This window comes from Scleropages formosus, chromosome 19, assembly GCF_900964775.1.
Source record: "Scleropages formosus chromosome 19, fSclFor1.1, whole genome shotgun sequence".
Lineage (NCBI taxonomy): Eukaryota > Metazoa > Chordata > Actinopteri > Osteoglossiformes > Osteoglossidae > Scleropages > Scleropages formosus.
The window spans coordinates 18,644,398-18,659,308 of record NC_041824.1 but is presented as its reverse complement, the minus strand read 5'-3'; the positions used below and the strand labels follow the sequence as shown (position 1 = coordinate 18,659,308).

At 44.2% G+C, this 14,911-nt stretch overlaps 1 protein-coding gene across 1 annotated transcript; it reads left to right on the top strand.

The window, feature by feature from the left end:
- The first annotated feature begins 315 nt into the window (after nucleotides 1-315).
- On the top strand, nucleotides 316-14,276 carry LOC108939357 (diphosphoinositol polyphosphate phosphohydrolase 1-like). The gene is made up of 5 exons (XM_018760630.2): nucleotides 316-594; nucleotides 3,085-3,195; nucleotides 11,932-11,976; nucleotides 13,421-13,505; nucleotides 13,949-14,276. The coding sequence occupies exons 1-5, from the start codon at nucleotides 496-498 to the stop codon at nucleotides 14,146-14,148; spliced, it is 540 nt and encodes a 179-aa protein (XP_018616146.1). The 5' UTR covers nucleotides 316-495; the 3' UTR covers nucleotides 14,149-14,276.
- The last annotated feature ends 635 nt before the right edge of the window (nucleotides 14,277-14,911 follow it).

Here is a 14,911-nt window from a genome sequence, read left to right as displayed (position 1 = left end):
GATACATTCAGTAGTACACCACCCGTCCTCAACAGGTACGCGCGCCAAGATGTTCACCACAATTAGCACTGCCACCAACGTGAAAACTTTCAAGATTTTTAGGACTAAAGCGGATCTCAGGCACATGACTGTTAAATGCGGAGCGGCGCAGCGCGCTCCCCGTACGTAACGGCAGCGTTGCGCAACTTGCGCCGTCAGCGTAGGTCTCCGCCGTGTCCTCCCGCGGGTGCGCGGTAGCGCAGAGCCGTATTCACGAAGCCAGAGTGGGCAACAAATCCCGCGCCGCCGGCCACGCTTTGTGTGTCGCTACGCGTTGTGCGCAGCGCTTTCGATAATGGCGTCCGTGCGGGAGATGCGCTCCGGTCCGTGAAAATGAAGCGGAGAAGAAGTTGTCATTGTTGAGAACAAAGCGAAGGGGGTGGGGGGCGTCCTTTTGCGGGCTCTGCGTCGAAAGTAGCGGCCTTTCTCCTACGGCTTCTGCGTTTCGAGGGCGAAATGATGAAGCTGAAGTCGAACCAGACCCGGACCTACGATGGCGATGGCTACAAGAAGAGAGCCGCCTGCTTGTGCTTCAGGAGCGAAACGGAGGAGGAGGTGAGAGGCCTCACGGGCCGGGACGACACACAGCACCCTGGGGGGGTTGACGCATCGGGGAATGATTGGGCTCGGTTGAGGGGTACAGTACGACGACGACGGTTGGGTTAGGAGTGGCTGCCCGGCCGTTTTCCTGAGAAGCCTGTGTGGCTGGACGGCCATGGTGATCACTGATGGTCATGGAAACATGGAGGCGCGGGACGTGCTGGGCAACGTAGCGTTGGGTCGGCAGGCTGCACGCGCACCGGCCGCGCGCGCGCGCGCTCCCCCGCCGTCCTTCCTTTATTGCGCGCGATCTCGTCAGGATCGGGTTTGTGGCGCAGAACCGGACACAACGAGGCGCCGCGTTTGGCGTTAAGGGTTAGTCTGCGTTCGGCGATATCATACCCCCTCCCCCCCCTCCATCTGCTGCCCTTTGTGTGGAGACAGGATAGAGTCCCACATAAACCTTAATAAAGTAGTGGTTGCGCTAGAATGACTTACGGTGATTTCCCACCTCAGTCGGTGTAACTGTAAGCAAACTGTTTTACTGTGTGTGTGTCAGCTCAGGGTAGGTACCTGGATCAAGCCAGCCAGCCAGCAGTATGCGGGAGAGTGGGGCTTGAACCAGCAGCCTGGCGTGAGTCGACAAGACAAGTCCGTGTCCTTAATCGCTGTGCCCCCTGCAGGCCTTGGAACGCCTGAGCTGCAGGAGCCACGTGGCCGCAGCGCCGGCGGGAAGTTTCTCGCCCCTCTCTCTGCGCTGGTCTTCCGGGTTCGCGTTCCGCAGGGACCGTGGCGTTTGGGGCCGTCGGCCGTCACCTTGTCCGTGAAGGTTCTTTGTTCCGATCCCAGTCCTCCTGCGGTGCCTTTGATTTAAGGTTCTTACCCTGAGTCAATATAGTAAGAATACTCTGCTGTATCAGTGGGTAAATCACTGTAAACTTATCTTACACTGTAAGTCACCTTGGACAAAAGTGTCAGCTTAGTACTGGATAATTTATTATTATGATTATGTCACGTGAAATCCTGTTATTAGTGAAGCGTTCTGGCATCGCACCCCCCGGACGAGGTGCGAAGCGGCGAATGGCGGAAATGACGGTCGGTCAGTTTCCCCTGTTCAGCTTCTGACTTCTGCATTGTAGATTGTCGGGGCCACGTAGTGAGGACGTACCGGTGTACGTCAGGAAGACGGTACGTTCACGGGATTCGCTTATAGCCCACAGGGGGCACAGCTGGTGAAGCTGATGCCTCACAGCGCCTGAGTTGCTTGGTGGGAGTGGCATTTGAGCCTTGCTCAGGGTGTTTGGAGTTTATACGTTTCTCCCTGTGTTTGCCCCCCCAGACATGCATGGAAGAAGGGGCTGGCAAACCGCTTCCGTTCCTCTTTTGTCTCGAAAACCGCACGAGCGGTCGCTCGGAGTCTGACTCGATGGTGCTTCCATCCATATATAGCCCACCCCATCTTTGATGATGCAACAAGTTCAGCTAGCTGTTCTCACCTACTCTCTGTTACACTGGATAGAGTTTACACTTTCATCTCCCATCCATCAGAAATAAGTAGTATAGGTTTCAATGACGTGCCTGTTCAGTATTGCTCAATATTTTCTTATAGGTTGTTTTTAAGTAAATTTGAACGTATGTACGGCAGCATATACATTTATATATGTAATATGTGATAAATGTGAAGTCAGTTCTATTACGTGCAGTTATATTCGGGAAGGAAGTATTGGTTTTTTGTGATATCGGACATGTGCGGTTTAGGGGCGTGGCATTTGTGATGTTATTAGCTTGTCCTTAATTACTGATTTGTTTTTTTTAAAAAACTTGGTAAAAGACTCAGATAAATTGGCCTTATGAATTTTGTTCATCCATTTGGATTAATGTTCTTGTTATACATAGCTATGGGCAGCAAATTTTGTAGTGGTATAGCTGTTGTTTTGCAATCTGAACTTTGTTGGATCAGATTCCAGTCCTACTGTGCCATACTTGATCAAGCTACTTAATCTGGATTGACAAAGTAAGAATAGCCAGATGTATGAATGGGTAAATAATTGTACAGTGTATTATCAGACATCGCAAGTGTCCCATGAGAAAGTTGTCACCTAAATAAAGGTTAGCAATGAAAGCAGAATCGAGAAATGAATTCATTTTATGAATGGCAATCCAAAAAGAACCCAAACGATACCTCAGCGAGCTCATCCCTTCCGGTTACTGCAAGGCACCATATAAACACTCTCAGTGATTTCATGCAAACTTTGCTGAAATGTGGGTTCTACATTTTTTTTTTTTTTTTTTTTAAATATCAGTCTTGATTATTTTTATCTGAGGTCATCTGTTTTCATGTAAACATTCTAATTTATTAATTTAAAAGCGACTTTAACATTCTTCTTGTGACTGAAAGGATTCTAGTACCTTCACCACTTTGCCCCCTTCTGCCCAGGTAGTGTGTTATGGTAGCCTGGGATCAGAACCATCCACCTCAGTGCACGGGTTTGTCTTCCTCCTCAGGTGCTGCTGGTGAGCAGCAGCCGACACCCGGACAAGTGGATCGTTCCCGGAGGCGGAATGGAGCCGGAGGAGGAGCCCAACGTTGCTGCTGTTCGCGAAGTGTGTGAGGAGGTACTTCTTTTTAGTGCCATTTTTCACCTCCACATTACATTGTAACACTTTGCTTGGAAATGCTCATTTTACCTTTCGTTATAATGTGTATTTTTTTTTTTTTTCCTTTTCATACTGATAAATCACAGTTTCCTGTTTCAGGTCTTCCTGAAATTGATCGTATGATCTGGAATGTTTCCATGTGTGGGGGGCACGGTGGTACAGCATCCCGTCCAGGGCGTGTCCCCTCCAGCCTTGCGTCCTGTGTTGCTGGCTTAGGCTCCAGTTCGCTGCGACCCCGCTTGGGATGAGCGCTTTCAGACTGTCTGTGTGTTTCCATGTACATTCCTTTTGAGTTTTCCAAATAGTTGTGGCATTAACAAAACTGCCTGCAGTCTTTACCTAATTAAGAACAGTGATGAATGTAGTCTGGTTCCTGTTCTGTCAGGAGATGGACTGGTTTTAATTGTAAAGGAAGATGTTTGTCACATGGGCTGCCGCAACCATTTCTCGGTGTCATGTCTACTTTCTCGGTACCACGCTTGTAAATGTAAGCAAAGCTTTCCTGCCCTCCGCTGTTCCCAGCCGTCATAGTGCTATATGGGTTGCTGAGTAAAGGGGGGCATTGTAACCCAACGCCTCCAGCTCCCAGCGGGGCACCCATGGAGAACCTGCACTGCTCTACACGCCTCTCCCCTCTGAAACTCGAGAACCGTTACCTCTTGGTGTCCGGTTACGCCAGGGCGATCAGATGCTTTAAAGGCCTTGAAACCGAGGTTTGCAGTTCCGCTTGCCATTCGAAGGAGCGCAACCCAAAACAGCCTAAGCCCGAGGTTATGCTTTGTGTGCGCCTCTTGTGCTGCGTAACTAAGTTGAGGTGCCACATAGTGAAATGCCAAAAAATCCATTTCATACAACAGATCTGATTGTCATGTTTACTTTTTTTTTCTTTAAATTTCATGCCACTGCGATCTCTCTGCTTTAAGCCTCTTTAAGTTATGGACACTCTGTAACAGTGTCCCGTACGCGATTTGAAGTTGGAAACCCAGAGTTGTCTGCAAGCAGTCGCCACAGAAGTGTTGTCTGGAATCGTTTGTTGTGTCCAGATTAGCCCAAATTGCTCCCAGATGCGTATTACATTGTTAAGTAGGCATTCCGTTCAGGCAAGAAAATGTTGTTACTGCATAGTTTTTGTGCTTGGCAATAATAGCGAGTTTTAAAAAGACTTGTTGCTTGTCCTGTTTCTCGAATTTAGGGTTACTACCCAACATGTTCGACCTTAACAGCAGAGCTTTTAAGCCCAAGCTGTCGGTTCCTTCTACATCTCAGCAACAGTTAGTGTTCCTGCTACTAGTGAGTTTTAGTCAACCTGTTCAGTATAATAAAAAAAAGAGAATGACATCTGTTAAGCCGCAAGCAATATTCTGTTTTTGATGAAGTTGTGGAATGCAGGTTGATTAGTCTTACATGTTTGGCAAATAATTGTATTTATAGTTATGGTCTGCATGCAGTTCCCTCAGCCTGTATGGGTTTCATTCAAGAGTGTGGGTTTCTTTAGGAAAGTTAGCATCTGAACTGATTGATTATTCGGGTGAATTTTGGAAGATTTGGTCCCCTTCGTGAACGCGCTACACGAGCACTCTCGCTAAATATTATCTTTTGTTCTTGTGTCACAGTGACTTCATATTTATGTTACAGACTTTCAAAAATATAGAAGTTTTTCAAATGATGTTGCACTTTATATTTTTTCTGAAATGCCTGTCTGTGTTGCAGAGCAATATGACTTAATTTCCTCACCTAGCGGTTAGTTCAGTTCAACGCACAGCCCAGGGGTTTGGGACTGCCATTGTCAGGGTCAGGCAGCATACGTTTATTCTCTCATGCCTTCGTTTAACCCCCTTCCACAGTGCTTACAGTTCACGGCTGCTGTTTATGAGTGTCAGTGATCGCTAACAAGATGTCAAACGCTGCACATGTTTACGGGACAGGCATTAAATAGGAGTTTGTGGAGATGATGCATTTTTATTTTCAGATTAGTTTTAATGCAGTTATAGCAAAAATAGGAAGCCAGTATTTTTTTTATACTTTATGTAGCTCTGAAAGATTTCTACACTTCTCATCTAGTAGTTTGGTCCATTCTTTATGAGCAAAGTGCTCCAGTTCTCTCAGATTTGATTGCTGCTTTCTTCCGACTGAGTTTAAGCTCTTTCCACAGATAGAATAGGATTCAGATCAGGACTCAGCAGGCCACTTCAGAACTTTCCAATGTTTTCTTCTCATCTGTTCTTGGGTGCTTTTTAAGGTATGTTTCGGGCCATTATCCTACTGAAGGAGCGATGACCTGCCATTGAGACACAGCTTTGTAACACCGGGCTGGACGTTTTGCTCCAAAATGCCTTGATAGTTTTCTGATTTCATCACAGCATGCACAGAATTTAAGGCACCCAGTGCTGGAGGCAGCAAAGCAACCCCAAAACATCACTGAGCCCCCTTCATGTTTCATGGTAGGGGTGATGTTTTTCTTCTTTGAAAGCTTAGGTTTATTGTCTGTGAACACAGAGTTGGTGTGATTTACCATAAAGCTTGAATTTAGTTTAGTCTTTCCAAAAGCCATTCTTCCAGTTAGCAAACTTCAGTTGGGCTTTTTTGTGTTTGTCGCTTAGAAGTGGGGTCTTCTACAGTGGAGCTTTTCATTGAGACAGCAACAGATGGTGTGACTTGAAATTGTTGTACCTTGAGCGTGAAGGTCAGCTTTGACCTGTTTTGAAGTTTTCCTTGCTTCCTTCTCCACCATTCTAACAGCCTTTCTCTTCAGTCTCAGGCCAATTTTTCCTCTTGTAGCCTTGTCCAGGGATTTACATTTGTTCATTTAGCTGACACTTTTCTCCAAAGCGACTTACAATGTTAAGGTTACAATTATTTACCCATTTATACAGCTGGGTAATTTTTACTGGAGCAATTCAGGGTAAGTACCTTGCTCAAGGGTACTACAGCCAAAGGTGAGGCTCAAACCTGCAACCTTTGGTCCAAAGGTAGTCGCTCTAACCACTATGCTACCAGGGATGTTGGTAACAGTCCCATGGGCCATTAACTTCTTGATAAAGTTGGGAACAGTACTATCAGGATCATCAAGCTCTTTGGAGATGGTGCTGTGGCCTTATGTTGATCACGCTTGGCTATTACCTTGTCTTACCTCCTCAGGCAAGTGCCTGCTTTTCATTAATTTCCATGTCTAGTATGATACACACAGTGACATGAAAGAGCAGAGTGAGTAGTTTCCTCCATTTAAACTGGCTGAATGAATGGTTGAAAGAATGAAGACACCTGAGATACTAATTAATAAAGACAATCTGCTTGAAGTAACAGAAAAGTACAGTTTTGTTATAAAAGATATCAAGAATATTGTCCGGGCCATGTGAAGTAATCAAAAATTCTATATTCATTTCACTGCTTTTTTTTTTTGTTTTGTTTTGTTTCACTGCAAACCGAAGAAATGCATGTATGAATGACATCATGAATGACAACTGTTAATTTCAACACTTTTCAGGAAGAATGGTGCATTATTTAAATAAAATACAAGGGTACCATTACTTTCTGCCAAGTTTGTATGTTATAGCTTTACCCCAGAGTTTTATAGAGCCAAACCTATGAATATATCAGGGGACAATTGTTATATTAACCTTTTGATTAATAAAGCAGAACATGGCCAGAGACTGACAAACATTGCATGTGCTCAAGGGTTGCCTAGGTCAACCCCAGAATTTAAGAGGCTGTGCAAATGAATTTTTTTTTTTTTCCCCCCACTCATTTCAAATTAAGTTTAAAGTTTTTTTTTAAAGTTAAAAAAAATCAAGTCAGTCTTACAGAGAATGTTATAATAAAACATTATCTGTCTTTACACAACCTAATAAATCTGCAAGTAACTCAAGCCACCTGTAATGCTATGATTTTAATGATTGTGAATCAGTGGTAAAAGTGCCTTTGCATTTTCAAATGAAGTTATGAACAAACTTCCTGTTGAGGAACCAGTGTATTATGTATCTATATATTTGAAATTTCTTGTTAATACTACTTGTCCCTATGTTGTTCTGTTGATAATTAATTTAAAAATACCTTTATTGACTTCAGGTTCAGTTATGGTTAATGATGAAATTTCAGTTGTTCTGTTTAGACCCAGTGACCCTGACCTTTGATCGCAGTGCACCGGGAGTCATGAAGGGGGGGGGGGCGGGCTGAGTCTCTTGGCTGCCCCTCACCCCAGTGCCTTTTCAATGCTAGTTGTCCCCCCCCACCCAGAGTGTTTCAGTCAGCATGACTACTTTTACAACAGGCCATCGCCTTGGGGCTCAACTTGTACAGGTGCGAACTGAATAAGAACTTGCTTTTCTATGAGTTGTTTTGTGTGACACCTGCTTTTGTAGATTGTGGAGGTGAATCTTGGTGCAAAGCAGCTAGTGATCCTTCCAGAAATCAGGCCTGGGACTGTCAAAATTTACAGTGGCAAGAAGTGCACATTTTATTTATTTTTTTCCCTCCAGTCCATTAACTCCCTAGTTATTTATTTAGGGTCCAGGTAAAACGTGGGACATACAGTATCAATCAAAGGTGTGTCTTTGCTTGTGGGGAGCTAGTTTTCTTTTTTTTGTTTAGTGAGGTTAACATTTTCTTAACATGTTTGATCGGGACATGAGCTGACACATCTCGCCTGCTGTTCTGCATCACTTCCCAGAGATGTAGGACCCCTGTATGTTGCTTTGCTTTCTCTCTTTCTCTCTCTTCAGTTAATTTCCTACAAGTACGGCCCAGGTGTACTCACTTTTGACTGGCACTGTACGTTGGGGTGAAATATGGACCTCTGATAACATGGTACTTCTGTTGTTTTAACACAGCTAATCTCTAACTTTAAGGATGCTCCATACTAAAAAAAAATCTGTTTTGTTCGGTAAAGCACTGTGTGGGTAAACAAGTTCTATTGTGATTGTTTTCAAGTGTTTCTCATTTGCTTTGAGAATCCTTTGGCTTTCACATGCTTCTATGCCAGATCGCTACCTGTGGTGTCAAGTGCCATATGTGGACTTTGTTGTTAGGTGCCTCACTGTCGTCACATTGCCGTCACCCCTTGTATTTCTCATGCACACAGTACTCCCTCTTCTGTGTTTATAGTCTTACATGTGATATGTCTAAGTGACAATTAACATGATCGCATAATAGTGATGATGTCTGCAGTTTCCGTCAACATTATTAATACCAAGAGAGACCTAGGAAGATGGTCATAAAAACAAGGGAAATGTCAGTTGCCCCACAGCATAACTGTGGGAACAGTACAGAAAGGGGGTGGCAAATTAATTCCAGACATGTCGCTGATTTCAGCTTCTTGCAGAGGGTCACCTGCTCTGCTATTTTTGTGAAAGAAGTCGTCTTGTTTTCCATTGCGCAAGTGTAGCATGTGCCTTGTAGAATGTGGGCTGTGCCAAGTTGCAGTCCCACGATATCAGGACTGAAAGTAGCACAGCCGTCAACCGCTGTCTGAATTTGATCTGGCCTTTGGGTTTTGGAGACGTTACTCACTTACCAATAGGGGATCAGCTGGGGATGGCATGATGTATGGAAAGAAGAGTGTCTGTTTTTTGTGTGTGTGTTCCGGGGGATGCTGCAGAGTTTGGATTTATTAATAGATTGAAACTGGAAGCTGAAGGAGACTGTTCTGGGGTGATGCCAGCTACAGCTAATCCTGGCCTGTGTCCCTACTACAATCCTTCCAGGACTCCAGCTCCATATCCCCCACTACCATGCAGACACCTACCCCACTCCATGGGGCCATGCTCACCTGCAAGGAATGAAGAGAGTGCCTTTTTAATCATTCCAACTTCAAATACATTGTTTATGGCGAGGGGCATAAACAGAGGGAAATAAACATGGCATCATATGTGCACAGATGGAACAGCCACAAAAAGGAAGCTGTTGAGGACCTTTAGTATTTCCTGCCCAGCTCAGGTCCTGCTGGACTTGTCTCTGGCTCTAGTGCGTCTGTTGAAAGTAGCCTTTTGGTGGTCATTGTAGTCTTTTCAAGGGTGGGTTTTACAAAAATGAAGGTTAGCCTTTTTGTGTCTGTACAACCAATACAGCAGCTAGAAACCTGTAGTGACAATTTGCAAAAAAAAAAAAAATGTGTGATTTGGACAGAATTTGGGCAACTTGCAGTTTTGATTCTCATGAATATTTGTTTTGTTGTTTTTATTTCTACTTTTCTTTAAGCAGCACTTCTTTTACAATTGGAATTCAGTCCATTAGGTTGAGTTTATCTGTATCCCAAAAGTGAATTTAATCATTTTTTGTGTGTACGTGTATGTTTAGGGTTCTAGCAAAGGTACGGCTGGCTAAGCCATTTAATTATTTGTGTAACTGTATAATTATGCTACGAGTCAGAAGTTGGGGTACGCATGGGCAAACCTGGTCAATTCTTGTATGGGACGAACTGCACAGAGGAGACTAAGCAAATCTACAGGTATCCTACATCTCTGGGAGTAGATGCAGAAGAGTTGGGGGGGGGGGGGGGGGAATGTGAGCTGATTTCCTGCTTCAACTTGTTCACCAGGTGCCTTGTGAAAAACCACACAGCTCTCATATAACAAAGTCCCATATAATTAAAATGCAGCAGCTTGTGAAAATACATACATTTTTTCAACATAACGGGCTTAAAATTCAGTACAATTAAATTTTTTTTGCGAATTGCATGGGCATTATACTGCCACACATGTCCTTCATGTGGTCTTGACAAAGACACAACACACAGTACAACTACTTAAGCATTCTGTCAACCCTGCCTGCTTGACTCCTGGCAAAACCACTCCATTCCTGGTTATGGGTTCAGAGCAGTCATTCAATACAATAAAACCAAAGCACACATGGAATAAACAGTCCTGGGAAAATGAGAATATTGCAGAACACATTATCTATGTACAGAAGCGTCATGCCTAGAGTAAGGCAACACAGGAGCACGACTTCCTGGTTTGTATCACATTAGCAGTCAACCAGTCCCACTCATAAGTGAAGGTCAGTCTAATATCACAACTTAAATGGATTCAGTACTGTATTGAGACCCTGGTTATTGTCTACAAATGCTTCAATAAAACTGCTCCCAGCTATTTACAAGACTTGATGAACCGCTACACCTCAGCCACACCCGTCTACTTCTGCTCACTTGGTGGTCCCGCACACGAAAGGTAAAGCAAGGAGGTTCTCGGTTCTGGCTCTGTTGTGGTGGAATGAGCTTCTCCTCTCACTCAGAACTGCAGAAACTCTGTCTACATTCAAGAAGGGTCTGAAAACTCACCTTTTCCAGACTCACTTTGCCCAAGATCTCTCCAGCTCGCGTGGTGTAAATGTTCATGCACCGTAACTTCATGATCATCCCCAGATAAGCCTTTACACAGCCACTACTCTGGCATTGTATGTGAATGTTTGTGCACCTTAGAAAAAGAAAAAAATTGTGGGAAGGTTATCAGGATTCATCTGTCCTATGTTTTATGCACCTACTCGAGCGATAAACATCGGTGCAGTAAGTGGAAAGTAACAAACTAGGTTTATTTAAGAATCACGTCTGCAGCTATGTCTCTTTCTCTTAATGTAATGCACAACTTGTATTTTTGCTCAGGTGTACGTCGCTTTGGAGAAAAGCGGCTGCTAAATGAATAAATGTAAATGTATTGATTAATAACTGATTCAGTGTTGTTGTTAGCGGATGAATTCAGTTCACGGCTACTAACTACTGTTTAATTTAGCTGCTGCTTTTCTCCAAAGTGATTCACGCTGTTGAGTCACTTACCATGATTTACCAGTTTCTATAGCGGAGCAATTTTCACAGTCTGTATTGAGGGTCCATACACCGCTCAAGTACTAGAGCAGGAATTGATTTCCGACATTTGTCAGTATTGCTTCACAGCACCTCAGGCGGCATAGTGTCCACTTGCTTAGCAGTAGAAAGACATGGCCAGTGGTGTTGTGAATCTGGTTTGGTTTATGGACGTTTACCTATCAAGATGTCTCCATTCGGGGAGCACCTTGTACACACTGTGTTTGGGGCGGACTTCAAACCTCTGCAGCCCTACCTTGGATAAGCAGTTGTTAATAATTCCTCACGTAACATTATCGTGGTTTCTGGGAAGCGTACTTAAACTTTTGACTGCTACTATACATATTTTGCTTGTTAAACCTGTACAGTTAGTGTTTTGTCCCTGTCCCTGATATAACAGATGAAGAAGTGCTCCCTGCCTTCGGCTCCGCTCATTGAGCTCACATGACAGATGGTGCCGTCAGTGTTACCTGCTTTACTTGCGACTGGAATCCGCGTTTCTGCTTCTAAGCTGTTTTAGATCCGCTAAGAGAAAATGTTCTGCCAGCAGCTGTCTGCTCTGTGAGTGGGTTATAGAGAAAAGAGACGTGATTCTTAGAAATTGCACAGAGTGGCTTCTGTTGGTTGCTATGGTAATAGACAAACCCTTTACCCCCAAATCCCTTGCACCGGGTGTTCTCCGTAGATGGTGCTGCGCTGTGTGACAGAACTTTCACAAGGTGAACAAAGACACATTGTCTGTGTGCGGTGTTTCTGGCTCAGGTTGCAAAGCTTCACGAGAAAAAATAGAAGCATCAAGGATAGAAACACATCTTTCCTTCCTCGAATGGAGGACTTTTAGAATTGCTGGAACTGCAGAATCGGGGTTCACTTGTCTTGTTCTACTTTTTTCCTTCTTTCAACAGGCCGGCGTCAAGGGAACGCTAGGACGGCTAGTGGGAATTTTCGAGGTGAGTGGATTTAGTTTTCCTCCGCGCCGCTTACCAAGTGTTTATGGTTCTGTCTGAGCAGGAGAAAAGTTGCCGCTGGAGCGTGCCCTTTGGCCACCAGGCAGCGTCGAGTTCAATCAGCTGGGAATCACGAGGCGTTTGTGACGTGATGGGACATGGGTTCTCGGGCTGCCGTCCTTAGGGGCACCGGTCCCAAGCACGCACAACACCACCTGATACACCTCATTAGTTTCTTGCTTGTATCAGGTGGTGTTGTGCACAGTTAGGACAAATACACTCTTGACCCACCTGGACTGTGAATGAGAACCTCTCCCGAAGAGCACATCAATTTGTATGACATCAGTGTATCGCTGTCCTTCAGCTGTCTGAAGCTGGGCATGGATCGGCACTAACTAGTCCATGCAGCTTGGTGCCTGGTCATGTTTTTATATCCAACCTACCATTCACTTACTAATCTTGAATGATTGTTAAAAAACAAATGTTTGTCATTTAAAACTTAATGAGTGAATGACTGCGGGTGTGTTACTAGAAAGCGTACTGTTGAATTTGGGTTAATATAACCCTAAATGGGTAGCGCTGGTGACTCCCAGCTCCTGGGCTGTGGGTTTCAGTCCAGCTTGGTGTGTAGTTTGCACGCTGCACCCGGGTTTGGTGTGTTCTCTCACAGTCCAAAGACGTGTTTCGGGTGAATTAGAGACTTCAGTGAGTGAATGGCTGCGTATGCAATTGCTCTGTGATGGACCGGTGTCACATCCTGGGCGTACCTTTCGTCATGGCATTTGAGTCCAGCATAGGCCCTGAAGCACCGTGACTGCTTTTGTCTAACAGTTATGGATAATGTGTGAATGGATGAAAAGCTAAAACAGACTCTTATGATATTTTTTTATTTGCAGTGTTTAAACACTAGTTAAATTGTACATTTCAAACAAAATTGAATGAATTCCATTTGAGCATGGTTTACTTGTGTTTTATGTCATTTTAAGTTATAAAGATTAAGCAATAAAGTTTAAAAAAAAAAAAAAAAAAATTGTTCTGAAGCTGTATTAAGAGCTCAGTTGTTACAGAGCTGCTCCCAATTCGGCCTCAAAACAGCTGAGCTTCTAACTGCACTTTATTAAAATTCCTCATGTCTATAAACATATCTGATGAGTACGAGTCTGTAAAAAGTTCAGTGTGTTTCTCTTGATCGACATGTGGATCTCTGTGTACCTGGGCTGCCTATGGCCCCCACCCCCATGGGGGAGACCCAAAGAGGACCAGGTGGTTGAGTCTGCATCTTGTGGCGGTCACTCCTCGAAAAGCATGTACACCTTTGTGTTACAGCAGCACAACAGACGGGACGTGGCATTCAGTCGTAGAATCGCTGCCGCCGCCACCGCAGCTACTACTACCTGTCAGGGTGTCTTCTCACGTCTCGCTTTTCTCAAACTTGTGGTCCTTGCAGAACAGGGACCGGAAACACAGGACGTACGTCTACGTTCTCATAGTCACGGAGGTGCTGGAGGATTGGGAGGATTCCGTCAACATTGGTACGTTCCATAGCAGCTCTCTTTAGCAATTCCTAAAGTATGTTTTTAAATTTATTGCGAGATGCCATGTTGCATATAGAAATTTGATATAAATTTTATGATGATGATAAAATTGAATGAATCAGTGTTAAAACACCACTGGAAAGAAGCAGAGATGAGTTTCCTTTTGTTTAGAATGTACTCTCTACACAGTGAGGCCTGTTGTTTCTGCTCGAGGTCTAAATCGCTCTCAAGCAGCTTGACTTCTCACATAGTTTGTTCATTGCTGTGGATATGTGATACACACTGTGCCAGGGCAAAGCATCTGCCATTGGCTCCTTTCCCCTGCTGGTTTATTCCCATGGTGAGGAATGCACATGGCAGAGGTTGTGAAAAGCAGTCCCTGTCTACAGTGTCTGAATGTTGCCTGCCTCTCTCTCTCTCTCTCTCTTTCATTATCGCAGGGAGGAAAAGGGAATGGTTCCGGACGGATGACGCGCGCCGAGTGCTCCAGTGCCACAAACCCGTGCAGGCTTCTTACTTCGAAGCGCTACAGCAGGCCTGCTTGACGGGCAACGGAACGCCTTTGGTGGCCACCATCGCCAGCGACCTGTCGCCACCCACGTACAGCATCAGCCAGAGCTCGGTTTCGGGTATCAGATAACTAGCGCACAAGGCAGGAGCTCCGGCAGACCTCTCCACTTCCTCTTCTTTTCTTAATTAATCCTTCTACTTACTACAACTACTACATCTATTACTACTACTACTACTACTGCTTCTACTATTACTGCTACTACTACTACTTCTGTTACTACTACTTTTTTCAGCACAAGAAAAAAATTGCCTTGCCAGCCTTTGGTGCCGGAATGGCGGCACAGCATTGAGTGAAGATTATGAAACACTTTGTAAATGTTCATTTTATTTTTCTTTTTTTTTTTTATTGATAATTGCATGAGACATTACCCATTTCCTACTCCTCCTTCCTTTCCCTTACCGTCTCTTTCCCTTTTCTGGTTCTGTACTTAAGCGTGAGGCTTACTGAATGCAGCTCCTTACTGTTGTGATGTAAAGTACTGTTTTATAATTAGTGCTTAAGGTAAAGGCTTTGAAAGGTCTCTGTCCTTTTTTTTTCTTTTTTTTCCTTCCTTGTGCTTTTCCTCCCTTGAATGGATGGGGAAATGTTGATTCGATATCTGAAAAGACGGATGTGTGGGGAAGCTGCTTTTCCTGCATGAGCACTGGTATTTATTTGTTTTATTGTTTTGGGTGGTGTAACCTGAAAGAATGAAATGCTCTGTAAATGTTTTTTTTTCTTTTTCTTTTTTCCAATCAAATATTGTGACTGTGCAACAAATTGTGGTTTAATGGGTATGGACTGGGAGGGGTGGGTCTGTTTTAAAAGAAAAAAAAGAAAAGAAAGAAAAAAA

What these genes read in the sequence shown, in the direction of transcription:
- LOC108939357 (XM_018760630.2), top strand. Translation starts at nt 496, where the DNA reads ATGATGAAGCTGAAGTCGAACCAGACCCGGACCTACGATGGCGATGGC. An exon ending in GGAGCGAAACGGAGGAGGAG is followed by an intron (nt 595 to 3,084) that starts GTGAGAGGCCTC and finishes CTTCCTCCTCAG; the next exon opens with GTGCTGCTGGTGAGCAGCAG. An exon ending in GGCTAGTGGGAATTTTCGAG is followed by an intron (nt 11,977 to 13,420) that starts GTGAGTGGATTT and finishes TGGTCCTTGCAG; the next exon opens with AACAGGGACCGGAAACACAG.